The 13740-nt window shown below is 36.9% G+C and overlaps 1 protein-coding gene across 2 annotated transcripts; it reads left to right on the forward strand.

The window, feature by feature from the left end:
• Positions 1–797: 797 nt before the first annotated feature.
• NAC028 (NAC domain containing protein 28) lies at positions 798–11496 on the forward strand. Of its 2 annotated transcripts, none has more exons than XM_028211043.2 (7): positions 798–1062; positions 1251–1530; positions 3560–3837; positions 4412–4774; positions 9325–9801; positions 10409–10487; positions 10597–11496. In XM_028211043.2, the coding sequence occupies exons 2-7, from the start codon at positions 1374–1376 to the stop codon at positions 11274–11276; spliced, it is 2034 nt and encodes a 677-aa protein (XP_028066844.2). In that variant the 5' UTR covers positions 798–1062; positions 1251–1373; the 3' UTR covers positions 11277–11496. The 2 variants fall into 2 exon arrangements, with proteins under 2 accessions (XP_028066844.2, XP_028066842.2); XM_028211041.2 differs by having other exon boundaries at positions 906–1062; positions 3560–3843.
• Positions 11497–13740: the final 2244 nt, after the last annotated feature.

Consider the following 13740-nt stretch of genomic DNA (forward strand, 5'->3'; position numbering starts at 1 on the left):
TAAAATTACAAAATATAAATTTGATTTGAATATGAATTTGATTAGTTACAAGAGACATGTTAATTATAAGAGGCCGTTGAGGGAGGGTATTTTGGGTAAACTAAAAACCATGACATTCATACCTAGAAAGCTGTTTGCTTTATACGTTAGTAGATAGATGATATTGTATTGGGAAAATCACAAACTAAGTAATTTTTATGGTATAAATAATTTTTACATGCCAAATTTGCATTCAAAAAAATTCGTATAATGCAATTACTTTCAAATTGCGCCACTGATACGCAATTACCCTAATTATATATAAATTGGGAGGATGAACAATTTTGTAAATAAAGTAAAGTAATGGGGAGGGAGGATTTTTTTTGTCGGTGGGATCGGGCGGTCGATAGGGGCAACCAATGAATGAACATGTGAAAGGAACATTCTTTGTTTCTTTTGATGGTATATATGAAGATGAATATGAATAGGAAAATGATCAATCAAAAAGTAATCGAGAGAGAGAGAGAGAGAGGATGATGATGGTGTATGATAAAGGGTCAGCCGCCAATTCTAGTTGTCTCTGAATAGAGTTTTCTTCGCTTGTCTTTGAATAGAAAGAAAGAAAGAAAGAAAGAAAGAAAATGGAAAACGGGTGAGTAATGAATCGAATCCACAGTTATCAACCTGTAGTTAGTTAACTCAGATTCCAAGAAAGGACATTGACGAAGCATAGGATAATTGTTCTTCTCAACAAAACACATATTCATCTTATTCATTCTTTCATGTATATTACGTAGACACACACACACAGACAGCTTGAATAGAAAGATAACAAGCATCATTTCTATGTATTTTATTTTATTTTATCCTTTTTTTTTTTTTTTTATGGCAAAAAACAAATTTAAAGATAAAGGGCAGGGAGGGGGTGGCAGCCTCCATTTTGCTTTTTTCTCTCTCCCTCTCTCTACATCTCTCTCTCTCTCTCTCTCTTTTTGTCCTCTTATCAAAACCCCATCAACCCCCCCCTTCGCCACCTCTCTCTCTTCCCTCTCTTTCTCTCCTTTGGCTCTTCTTCTGCCCAAGGTCTCTCTCTCTCTCTCTCTCTCTCTCTCTCTCTCTCTCTCTCTCACATAGTAGCCTTCTAATATTCTTCATGCTTATGTTCATGTTTCGATTGAATAGTTTCTGTCTAACCCTGTTCATGAATTGTTATTCACAACCTAGTTGATAAAGATTCAAGACTAACGTTTGTCTTTGATTGTACTTTGCAGGGTTATATAGTTCTTGATTTTCAAAAGCCGGTCTCCTTGTTTTTTTTTTGTTTGGATACGAGGCTGGTTTGGTCCAATCTTTTTTAGGGTTCAATTCAGATCAGAAAAAGATCCATAGTGAAAATGGCACCTGTTTCGTTGCCACCTGGTTTCCGGTTCCATCCTACTGATGAAGAACTTGTGGCTTACTATCTCAAGAGAAAGATTAATGGGCGAAAGATCGAACTCGAGATCATCCCTGAAGTTGATCTCTACAAGTGCGAGCCTTGGGACTTACCAGGTAATTAACTATATATATTTACTAGTATCATTATTCTCTTGAATTGGTTGGTTGTGCATGGTTTTCATAAATAAATGAAAATTTAACAAAGACAGATGATTTAGAAGCCCCATAACTAGTAGTTGAAGCATTTCAATCCCTTCAAGGTGCACCTTTTGTTGAAATGTATACTTCCATTGTTTTTGAAGATTGAATTATATAGTTGTATATGAAAAGACCCATTACCCAAAAGACTAGAAAGTGAATATGAAGAAAGGTATAATGACCATAACTCTATGCCCTTTTACTTTTTCATTTATTAAGAAATGAATCAAAATACTTCTTAAGATAAAACACTATTGCCTAAATTAAGTCTAATCATTCTCAAGCTCTTTGTTATTAATCTATCTAAACCTTATTTCATCAATTTTCATTTAACGTTAAACCACAGTTTATTATCACCTAATATTAATGCTACTGAATTTGAAAGAAAAAAATTCTTGAAAATTTGACAGAAAATGAACGTGAATTATAAAATCTTGGTATTAAATTTGAATAATATGCCAGTAAAACTTTAGGTGAAAGGAGGCTCCATGTGTTTTCCTAATTCTTTTTGTTAAAGGTGCATGAATTTGAGGAGTGCCCCATTCAACGTTTCGAAATTATATCAATATGCTTTGCCTTGTTTTTCATTCAATTATACTGTGGAAACAGTATAAGCAATTGGACATGCTTTATAGTCCAATGTCATGAGATTTATAATAAGATATATCTTCTATGATCTTCCTTTCTGCTCAAAAAGAAAATTTCCTAAGGGCTTAAGGCATGGTCCCTACATCTTTCAATCTCCTATTGGAACACAAAGATGTGTACTTAGGGGAGAGAGAGAGAGAGAGAGAGAGAGAGAGAGAGAGATTGAAGTCAAAAAGCAAGAAAAAAGAACATGATTTGCATTGTCTCCAATCTCCATGAGATATGGGTTTTAAGCTTTTGTTTTTTGGGCACCCTTATGTCCTGTGCTAGAAGCTTCATTGAACTTTATTTCACTCACTTGTCTTTTAGATGAAGGCTTGGGTTGTCAAATTATTGGAGAAACCAAACAAACTTTATGAAGAAAAGAAAGAAAAAAATGTAATGGGTTTTGCTTGAAGAGCCTTGACCAATATTGCTTTCTTCTTAGACATCTGATCTGATCTGATCTGTCAGCTGCTTAAAAATGTGAAATCAAGTCAAAAAAGGAATTATGACCATGCTTTGATAGATTCTGTACATACATACTCATCAATATATGCTTATGGAAAATAAGTGCTGCATTGAAGGTTCATATAGCCAGTCTTTTAGTACATGGGATACTCTTTTAATGTTCCATGCAAATTCTGAGCCTTTTCAATGATAGGAGGACCAAATTTTTATATTAAATTTATGTGTTATCATTGCATCACATAATGCATTAGTACTGCAATGGTGCGCACATTCCTTTCATGGACAATATAAAAAATGACACCTCAAATAGATAAGTAAATTTGATCATCACAATATATATATATTTTTTATTGTCTAATATAAAAACACTATTTTGGTGCAATGAATATCACTTTATATGCATTGTAACAATGCATGAATGACATATAATTCATTAGTGCAATGAATCTCACCTTTCATGCATTGTAGCAGGCAATACATGGATGACAGGTAATGCATTGATGCAACAAATCCCATCTTTTATGCATTGCTCCAATACATTAATGACGAGTGTTACACAATAAATAAATAAATTGATCATCACAATATCCTGTTTTGTTTTTTATTTTTTCTTATCATCTTGACGTACCATCACTGCATTGGTGCAATAATAGGCATGCATCGCCAGCATTCCATCCATGAATGACATCTTATGCATTGGCACAAAATGGACTCCACCAAAATTTAGTGAAAAAAAAAAAAATTATTCACCACAACCTTACTTTTTTATTTATTTATTTAATCATTTATTGTGTAACAACACCCATTTTATTGGAAAGTTTATTTGATTGAAAAAACTTTTACACAGGAAAATCATTATTGCCAAGCAAGGATCTAGAGTGGTACTTCTTTAGTCCACGAGACCGCAAATACCCAAATGGATCAAGGACAAATCGCGCAACTAAAGCTGGGTACTGGAAGGCGACAGGGAAGGATCGAAAAGTGAACTCACAGATGAGGGCTGTGGGGATGAAGAAAACCTTAGTTTACTACAGAGGGAGGGCACCGCATGGCGCTCGTACTGATTGGGTCATGCATGAGTACAGGCTTGATGAGAGAGAATGTGAAACTCCCTCAGGCTTGCAGGTTCAGGTTCAGCTTTTAATCTCTCTTTCTCTCCCTTAATATTCCTAGAATTTTGAATTTATAATTTGTGCATGAAAAGAAGAGAGAGAGAGAGAGAGAGAGAGAGAGAATACAAATGAAATTTAAGTTTTTTTTTTTTTTTGGTTACATTAATTCTCTTCCATTTTCTTTCTCTGATGCAGATTTAAAATTAGTGGGGGGAACAAATGTAGTCCATATGTAATGTTGTTGGGGGGAAAAAATTGGCTTGTTTTGTTTCTAGATAATATCATGAACCTAGAGAAAAATATTCAGAAAAATGCCATAATTTTTTATTGAATTGTGTATATTTAACTTGGTATGTGATAAATCTGACCCACAACTTCCAAATTTTGGACATTTTTCTTGGTATTTTTCTGCTTAATTTTTTCTTTTTTTCATAAAAAGAAGTGATTAGCATTTTCATTTGATGCCTCACAAAATGCAATTACTATTCATCAATAAAATTTCTACGTTGCTGATAAAAAAAAAAAAAAAAAAAAACATGCAATTACTATTATTTTTCTAAAAATAAAATAAATAAATAAATTTGCAGGATGCTTACGCGCTATGCCGGGTGTTTAAGAAGAGTGCAACAGGGCCAAAGATAGGAGAGCATTATGTAGGGTCAGGTTCAAATAATAACCAGATGTCTAGTGATCACTCATCTAGTATGAATGACCTTTATTCTGAGGGAAGAGGTGAGGATTTGGAGAGCTATGATTATAATCAAATGGCATTGCATCACAGTACAAGCTCACCCAACATGAACATCCATGTTGGATCTCCTACAGTGAATACCAATACCAGCAGTGCTGCAACTGATGGGAATTGGATGCGCTACTTATCGGAGGATGCATTTAGCTTCACCAATCCGTCTTTTTCAAATTGCGGAAACATTTCCTATCCCCCATCCAAGGTAATGCAATTAGACTATGGAGTGTATTTCGGCATATAGAAGACTGTTATGTATATCACCTTATCAATTTTATCAGTTTTTCATATTTTTCTTGCATTCACACATCAAATGTCATTGTTAATATATTTTATGTTAGTGTATATTAATGTATGCTTACTTTAGTGCTAGTGCTGTTAGCCTTTCGGTTGTATGTAATAATAGTGCTTCGGCCACTCTCAGTCCCTCTCCTATATAAGGAGCCCCTCACCATTTGTAATATAAAACAACATTCAATATATCAATCATAATACATACAATTTATTCTCTCTCTATCAATTTATCTTACATGGTATCAGAGCTAGGTTAACAACCTAGTCATTTTGCTTCACCGGCGGGCGGCAGTCTCGCCTTGGCCGCCCGTCGGACCTCTACACATACCTTGACTCGGCTGCCACTAAACCCAATTCAACATTCACCTTCAAGATCAGAGCATCATCACCATCATCCATCTCTGATTTTGAGTTCAATGCTGTCTTTGTAAATCCTTCAACCAACACATCACATATTACCTCATTATTCAAATCATTCCTCACTTCATTAGTTGCATCATTACTTGACCCATTGTTCTCATCATTCCTTGCCTCAACATTCTCTCATGGGAATAGCCTCAGAGCCTAGTCAACCTCTGCATCCAAATCTTCATCTGGGTCATCCCTTCTCCTCCTTATTTGCTGATGTTGTGCCAACCTGGGCTATTTCTTCAGATGTGCTAATCATCCGTGCTCGGCTCTTCAAGTTTGTCACCACTGCATCAACAGCCCATTGTGATCCCACGTCTCAGGTCCATGGCATTCATTCCAGCTAAAACTGACTTGCATCCCTCAGAATATATGGCCCATCAACGACCTCAATCTCAGCTGCCATAGCCTTTGTTTCCTCCTCTGTATATGCCACACCCACCAAGTCACCTACACCGAAGCTCTCTCTCTCTCTCATACAACTCCTGATTCCTGAACCAGCAACCCTGAGAGAGAGAGAGAGAGATGGCAGACCATTTCTTTCCCAACGAAATGCCTGATTTCATCCCAGAAACACCCGAATCATCAGCCTCCGAAAGATCCGAAGATTCGCTCACCAAGCTTCTCTCTCTTCCTTACAAGACACTCGCTGAGAGACTCAATCGAGCAGCTCTGGACCTAAACCAAACTGTTGTGAAGGAGACATGGGGGAGCAGTGGGAGACGTGTACATGACGACTGTACTCTCTCTCTAGCCCGAGACCAATATATATCTCTCTCTCCATCACATGCGAGCCATCACATGCAAGCAAATACACCTCGTGGTGAACAATTTCCCATGAAACTCTGCCCTCAGCAAAGGCTCCTGCCCACATGGTCTTGTTCCCTTTTCTTATCTTCCAAAAAAAAAAAAAAAAAAAAAAAAAATCATTCACCATTCACAATATCCGGTCAACATGGTTCCACTCTTTTCAACTTTATTTTCCTTTTTATATATATACATATTTTTTTATTATTATCATATATTCTCTCAATATACCAGTCCACATATTCAAATCCCCTTTATCATATCTTCATATTTGTTTAATCTATCAACATCCACCCACCTCCATTTTATTTTTGTTTAACATATCTTTGTTTCATCTGTCATTACCCACTTTCAGTATAATAGTTGGCACCATCATGTGTTGGTTTGAACAAAACCGTGAGTCCCATTATCACTTTATTTATTTTATTTTCTCTTATTTTATTTTATTTTCTCTTTTTTTTTTCCATTAAAAAAAAAAAAACCCTCCAGTTACAAAACCATCCAGTTACAACCACCTCGGTTTTCATTCCACAAACTTGTCCTTTTTTTCATCTCAAGGATCAACCCTGATCACAATTACAAACAAAAAAAAAAAAAAAAAAAAAACAAACCAACAAACCAAATACACAAACAACCACATCCACAGGCGGAATTTTTCTTCTCTACTCTGCAGCCGTTCTCTTCTTCTTGCCTTCATCCTGAGCGGCCCTTGACGGTGCTGCCTCCGTGTTTTCCACGCCGCCAAGCACGTTCACTCCCCCATACTCCTCCACTGCACCATATTGCGGACCTCCAAATCGGAACATCACGGTGGCCTTCCGCTTCAGCTCCTTATTTTCCGCCTTTAGCACACTTATCTTTGCTCGCGCATCCTTATACATGCGTTGGAGCAGAGCCAGTTGGGCGTTTAACTGCTGCACCTCATTTGTCCTACTCTGAAGCCGGTGCGACAAGTTTGTGACCGCAGTCATGGTCTCCACGCATGACTTCAAAGTATACTGATTGGCCTCAATATCCGTTTGCACCGCCATTTTTTGCTCCACCGACCGCATCGGAAAGTTCAATGGAGCAAAACCAGAGGTGTTTGGTTGAGGTTCACTGGCCACCGCACTAGTTATTTCTCTTGTGGACTCGTTCAGTTCTGGAAAGAGCGTGAGCAGACCACGGGAAGAGGAGGCCATGTTCTGGGTAGCTGGACAGGAAGATGAGGCCATGTTATGGGTTGCTGAGTGTTTCAGAGAAGGGTTGGTTACAGAATGTTTACAGAGTGTTTCAGAATGCCAATGTTCAGAGGTTTCAGACTGGTTTGCACAGCCTCCGCCTCAACCTTGGTTTAAATAGCCAGGGCCGATACGCGCATCGCGCGCCACTTGACGCCAGACGACAAAACGGGCGCGCAAGCCAAGGTAGTCACGCGCCTCACTATCATGTCTGGCACACCTTTTTATGGATTGGGCACGCCTTTTGATGGCACACCTTTTGATAGATTAGGCACGACTTTTGAGGGTACGATATATATATCTATATATCTCTATCTTTTGGGCTTCCACGGTTTGACACGACCACACAGTGTCTTTTACATCGGTCCGGCATGACCCCGTAAACTGTCACAACATTGGCTCCTACAACGGTCTGACACGACCACACAGTGTCTGCTACATCGGTCCGGTATAACCCCGTAAACTGTCCCGACATTGATTCCGGTCAGCACCCAAGCCACCCCATGGCGGACTCCCTAAGTCGCCTCCTCGGTGCACCACCAAAGCTTCTACATCGGTCCGGCATGACCCCGTAAACTGTCCCGACATTGATTCCGGTAAGCTTTTACAACGGTCCGGCATGACCCCATAAACTGTCCCGACATTGATTCCGGTTAGCTTTTACAACGGTTCGGCATGATCCCATAAACTGTCCCGACATTGATTCCGGTTAGCTTTTCCAATGGTTCGGTATGACCCCATAAACTGTCTCGACATTGATTCCGGTTAGCTTCTACAACGGTTCGACACGACCATACCGTGTCTTCACCAACGATTTGACACAACCATACCATGTCTCCTATCTTCTTTTATTTTATTGTCATTTTATTTTCCTATTTGTTACTCTCTCCAAACTCAAGTTGGTTTATGTTTATCCTCCTTGAGTTTGAGGGGGGCTGTTAATATATTTTATGTTAGTGTATATTAATGTATGCTTACTTTATGCTTACTTTAGTGCTAGTGCTGTTAGCCTTTCGGCTGTATGTAATAATAGTGCTTCGGCCACTCTCAGTCCCTCTCCTATATAAGGAGCCCCTCACCATTTGTAATATAAAACAACATTCAATATATCAATCATAATACATACAATTTATTCTCTCTCTATCAATTTATCTTACAGTCATCATGTATTCATGTAGAATGGTCCTATTCAAAAAAGTTATGATGGGTCCAGTTATTTTTAGATATTGTAAGTTTTGTATGTACAATTATCATTTATTATGTGAAATACATGTAGGAGTGAAAAAATTAGTACAATTCATTGGGTAAATATATATTGGTTCTTGTGTATATTACCTTATCAATTTTATCAGTTTTTCATATTTTTCTTGCATTCACACATCAAATGTCATCATATATTCATGTAGAATGGTCGTATTCAAAAAAGTTATGATGGGTCTGATTATTTTTGGATATTATGGGTTTTGTATGTACAATTATCGTTTATTGTGTGAAATACACATAGGAGTTGAAAAAATTACGATTCATTGGATAAATACATATTAGCGGAAAAGGATATATGTCACCAAATGAATTTATCATTTTTTTTTTTTCATTTCTTACATAAATTCACACAATAAGCCACACTTCACCTCACACATAAAAGTCACACAACAAATTCGTTGATGCAAGAACCTAACTGTTATTTCTTTTTTTTTCTTCTTCTTCAAGTATCTTCCAATATTACATGCATATGAATCTAATAAATGGGTTGCAATACATTATCACAATATTTCATCCAAATTCTTTATTCTTGATGTGGGTTCCCATGTGTCATGGTGGGGTCTCTTCATTCAAAAAAATAAAATGTCATACAGAGTGCCTCATTCATAATCTTTGAAAGTCGAAAAATACATCTCTTGTTCATAGTTGCAAAAATATTATTGTCACGTCATAAAACACATCACTGTGGTTTATATCAATTCATTTGTAAAAAAAATGCCGTATGTTTAGCATTTAAAAAAAAAAAAATTGTATTGTGTTTCAGGTGGATATAGCATTGGAGTGCGCAAGGTTGCAGCACCGGCTGTCAATGCCACCACTGGAGGTGCATGACTTCCCACAGGGTGGCTTCGTCGATTTAAGAATACCACAGTCCGATTCCATCCGCAGCCACAACCCAAATGATCACGAAGAACACGACATTTTGCAGGAAATTCTGTCTGTAGCTCAGGCTTCTCAAGAACTGATCAATCAAGACATGACATGGGGGGTTACTAGTGGTGGTGGAAGCTTCTATGCCCAACAAGCTGGTGATGATTTCTCTTTTCATCCTCATGCTGTCCAAATTCATGACATGATGAATAATGGTGGTGGTGGTGGTTCTTCAAGATTGATTATGGAAGATCAGCAGCATACAATCTCAAGGTCCATAGAGATTGGGGGGTTCGACAAAGATTTCAAAACTGAAAGAACGGTGGAGAACTTGCGATGGGTTGGAATGTCTAGCAAAGACCTAGAGAAGGTACTAACTCTTCACTCTTTTGCTTGCATTGCATTTAGAGAAACTCTAGTGTTACAAAGGAATAAATACATAAATAAATTTAAACATAATAATACGATACTCATATTTTTAAAAATTTAAACCATGTCGATAGGCAACAATACCTACTTATTGAGAAAAATATTTACAAGAAAAGTACTTTGAATTTGAAATGACAGAATTAAGGTTCACCACACACAAAAAAAGTGCCCATACATAAAATAAACAAAAAAAATTTAGATAAATACATAGCATTTTTAGTCTTAACGGTATTTCTGTCCAAAATGACAGATTCAAGATTCACCACATGATTCAATGTTGCTTATTTTTTACCTTTGTAATATCTCCCATCCTAATAAAAGGATTAGACCATTCAGTATTAAAGCACTGGATTGAATTTTAAGCCTATTAAATTAATAATTTGAACCCATCCAATCATTAAAATAGAGTCCTATCAGTGAGCTGAACTAGACAGATCTAGTTATTCTACAAACGGAAGAGAACTTTTGTACTTTTTTAAAAATATTTTGTAGCATTACCATTTTGCAATTTTTCTGATATGTATAGTTTTCCATCTATTAATGAACAGAACTTTTCAGAAGATTACAAGACTGTTCCAATAGAAACCATCTCCTGTTTCCAGACAAGCGAAGACCAAGAGGTTCGAGGTAATGCCATTGCCAATTCCACTTGCTTCTTGTTTTGATTACTTTTTTACACACACATTTTTTTTCTTTCCCATTCTCTGATAAAATATATATGTTTATATAATTGCAGGAGAAATTGATCATCAAAGCAACTTCAATGAATTCAATGACAGGGAAGCGAATGACTTCCCATTTGGATTCACCGACGATAACCTGAACGACAATTTTTTAGATGATAGTCATGAAGTTGATGACTTTTCTAGTACTCCAAACTTTGAAGTTCATGAAAAAATTGAGGTGAGTCATGGACTGTTCGTCTCAACTCGCCAAGTAGCTGAGACATTCTTTCACCAAATAGTTCCCTCAGAGATTGTCAAGGTCTATCTAAATCCAGTGATAACAACACATCACTCTCCAATGACAAAACCAGACTTAACAACAAAACCCAAGAAGCCATGGAGGAAAATAGTGAGCCCAAGCATCACTATCATTGCACTTCTATTGACTTACTATTGCGTGTATTTTGGAGAACACTTGGAGGATGAGAAGTTGAGGGACAGCTTTGTAGATAACACTAGCAAAGGTGTGAAGAGGAGAGAGAAAGATTGCTCTAATGATGATGAGGTGAACAAGATGAAGAAACATGGTGGAACATTAATGTGGAAGAATTACAAGAAGAGGAATTGGTTTGTTGGGAGTATAGGAGGGAGCATATGTAGTATGGTTTTGAACCAGGTTTGGCCTTACCTTACTATAGCTTTGGCTCTTTGTAGCATTTGGGTGCACCATATTGCACCTAATTCCCCATAGACTTCTTACTTTTATGCTTATTTTATTTCAATACTAACCATAGTTTGTTGTTCAAATGGGGGAAAACGGCGAGATTTAGCCTCTCACCCTGAAAGTTTGGAGTCATTTGTATCTTGATATAATTGTACCATTATTTATTTATTATTATTACTACTTTGGGTCATACAATGAACTATTGTAATTCAAACAGATTAATGAAAATTATATGCCTTTCTTGTTTGATCGAGTCCGGGACTGTAGAACAGTATAACGAATTTGTTGCAAGTTTGAAGCATGAAACTTATTATTTTTATATCATGGTGAGTATAGTTATACACTCATATTCATTCATTGAAATATACAGAGTTGTTGGAATAGTAGAACGAATTTGTTGTATATCATATTCATTCATTGAAATATACAGAGTTACACACACACACACACACACTCTCTCTCTCTCTCTTTCTCTCTCTATTCTCATAATATGGTATCAGAGTTAGGTTAAGTACCTAGTAATTTCACTTCACTTCACTGGCGGGCGACAGCCTTACCTTGGTTACTCGCCGGATCTCAACCTATTCCGCTACCATATTTTCCTTTCAGTATCGTTTCATGGTAATCTCTTCATTTGTCCACTGATTTATTCCTATCTTAAATAACTCTATCATATATATATATATATTTTTACTCGCAATCCAATTTTTTTTTTTTTTTGTACTTCTGCTTCATTTTGTCTTTCCCTTTACTTCAACCTCAAATAGGTTTTATCTTCAAACGTATTTGAGTTTGAAGGGTGTATTATATCTATATCATAGTGAACATGGTCATACACCATGCAAACTAACAAAGCCGCTCCCTTGGCATATGCAAACCTCCCTTGGCGCACTATCTAAGTTGTCCTCTTGGTGGACTCCCTAAGTCACCTCACTTGGCGCACTACCTAAGTCGCCCCCTTGGCGCACTCCATAAGTCGTTTCCTTTGGCGCCCTACTTAAGCCGCCTCCTGTGGCACACTCTCTAAGCTGTCCTAATGGCGCAATACCTAAGCCGCCCTCTATGGCACACTCTCTAAGTCGCTCTATTGGCGCACTACCTAAACTGTCCCCCTGTGGTGCACAACCCAAGCTACTCATGTTGCATATCACCTAAGCCGTCCTTTGGCACACCACCTATGTCACCCCCTTGACACACTTTCTCATAAGTCACCCTCTAGTGCACAATGTCATCTATTGCGATCATTGTTCAACACCACGTCATAAGTTGCGTGTGTGCCACATCTACTGGTTTAACATCCATTACTTCCTTACAACAGTCCGGCATGATCGTTTAAACTGTCCCGATATTGAATCCAGTCAGTTTCTACAACAGTCAGGCATGACCTTAAACTGTCCTAGCATTAGTTCCGGCCAATTTCTACAATGGTCTAGCATGACCTTAAACTGTCCCAACATTAGTTCCTACCAATTCCTATAACGGTTCGACATGATCATAAATTGTCTCTCGACATTAGCTCCGATGTTTGATCTATCTCAAACGCTCTTGCGCTCCAGTTCAAACTTTGCAATCTATTTGCCCTTTATTTTATTTTATTTTAGTTTTATTTCATGTTTTAGCTTTTCTCTCCAAACTCAAGTTAACAGTATATACAAGACTCCTACTTGAGTTTGAGAGAGCATATTAAATATAGTAACTATATACTGTCTATCATATATATCATTTTATATTCATTACCATACTTAGATTTCTCTCCTCTATATAAAGGAGTCTTGTATATACTGTTACAATATTCAATATAATGCAGATTTCTCTTTCTCTTAGATATTCTAACAAAACTTGTGCATAGTTGATGTAGTCTTTTTTTTGGGGGGGTCAATTTAAGAAAATAATTACAAATATGAGAAATATTATATCAAAATGGACAATCAAAAAGGACTTATTTGGGAAGAGAGCTGACCTAAAATAGCCTATTAAAAGACAAAATAGATTAAAATAGCCAATAAGATGAAATGTCACACCCAACCCATAAACATTTTATTTTTTCTTTCACAACCATCAAATTGACTACAAAAAAAGAAAAAAAAATCCAACCAACTTTCTAAATATAACTTTTTTAGCCAACTTCCCATATAAGGCCAAAGTCTGAACAATAGTTAGAAAGTCCAACAATTACCATTAGTCTAAACTAGAGAAGAAATAAACAACTCTCATATTAAGAGAGAAATGAATACAAGTGATATTAAATTCATCTTTATAGGAATTGAACCAAAACCGAACCAAGCCTTAAGTACCATCAAATGTGGTCGGTTGTATAAATTCTTCTTTTCCATTTGACTCTATCCAAGGCCATTTCATTAGTCAAATTAAGGAGATTCATATCTCTATTTACTATACTAGTCCACATCAATCTAAGTCTATCCATTCCCCTAACACTACCATCTACCGTTACTGTATCGTATCTCTTCACTACTGTCAGTCTCCGTTGTAT

The sequence above is a fragment of the Camellia sinensis genome, chromosome 4 (genome assembly GCF_055761805.1).
Source record: "Camellia sinensis isolate YWXY chromosome 4, ASM5576180v1, whole genome shotgun sequence".
Classification (NCBI taxonomy): Eukaryota; Viridiplantae; Streptophyta; class Magnoliopsida; order Ericales; family Theaceae; genus Camellia; species Camellia sinensis.

Excerpts from the sequence above, each read along its gene's own strand:
- NAC028 (XM_028211041.2), top strand. The coding sequence starts at position 1,374 with ATGGCACCTGTTTCGTTGCCACCTGGTTTCCGGTTCCATCCTACTGAT. Across the intron at positions 1,531-3,559 it reads CGAGCCTTGGGACTTACCAG|GAAAATCATTATTGCCAAGC; the intron begins GTAATTAACTAT and ends ACTTTTACACAG. Across the intron at positions 10,488-10,596 it reads CGAAGACCAAGAGGTTCGAG|GAGAAATTGATCATCAAAGC; the intron begins GTAATGCCATTG and ends ATATAATTGCAG.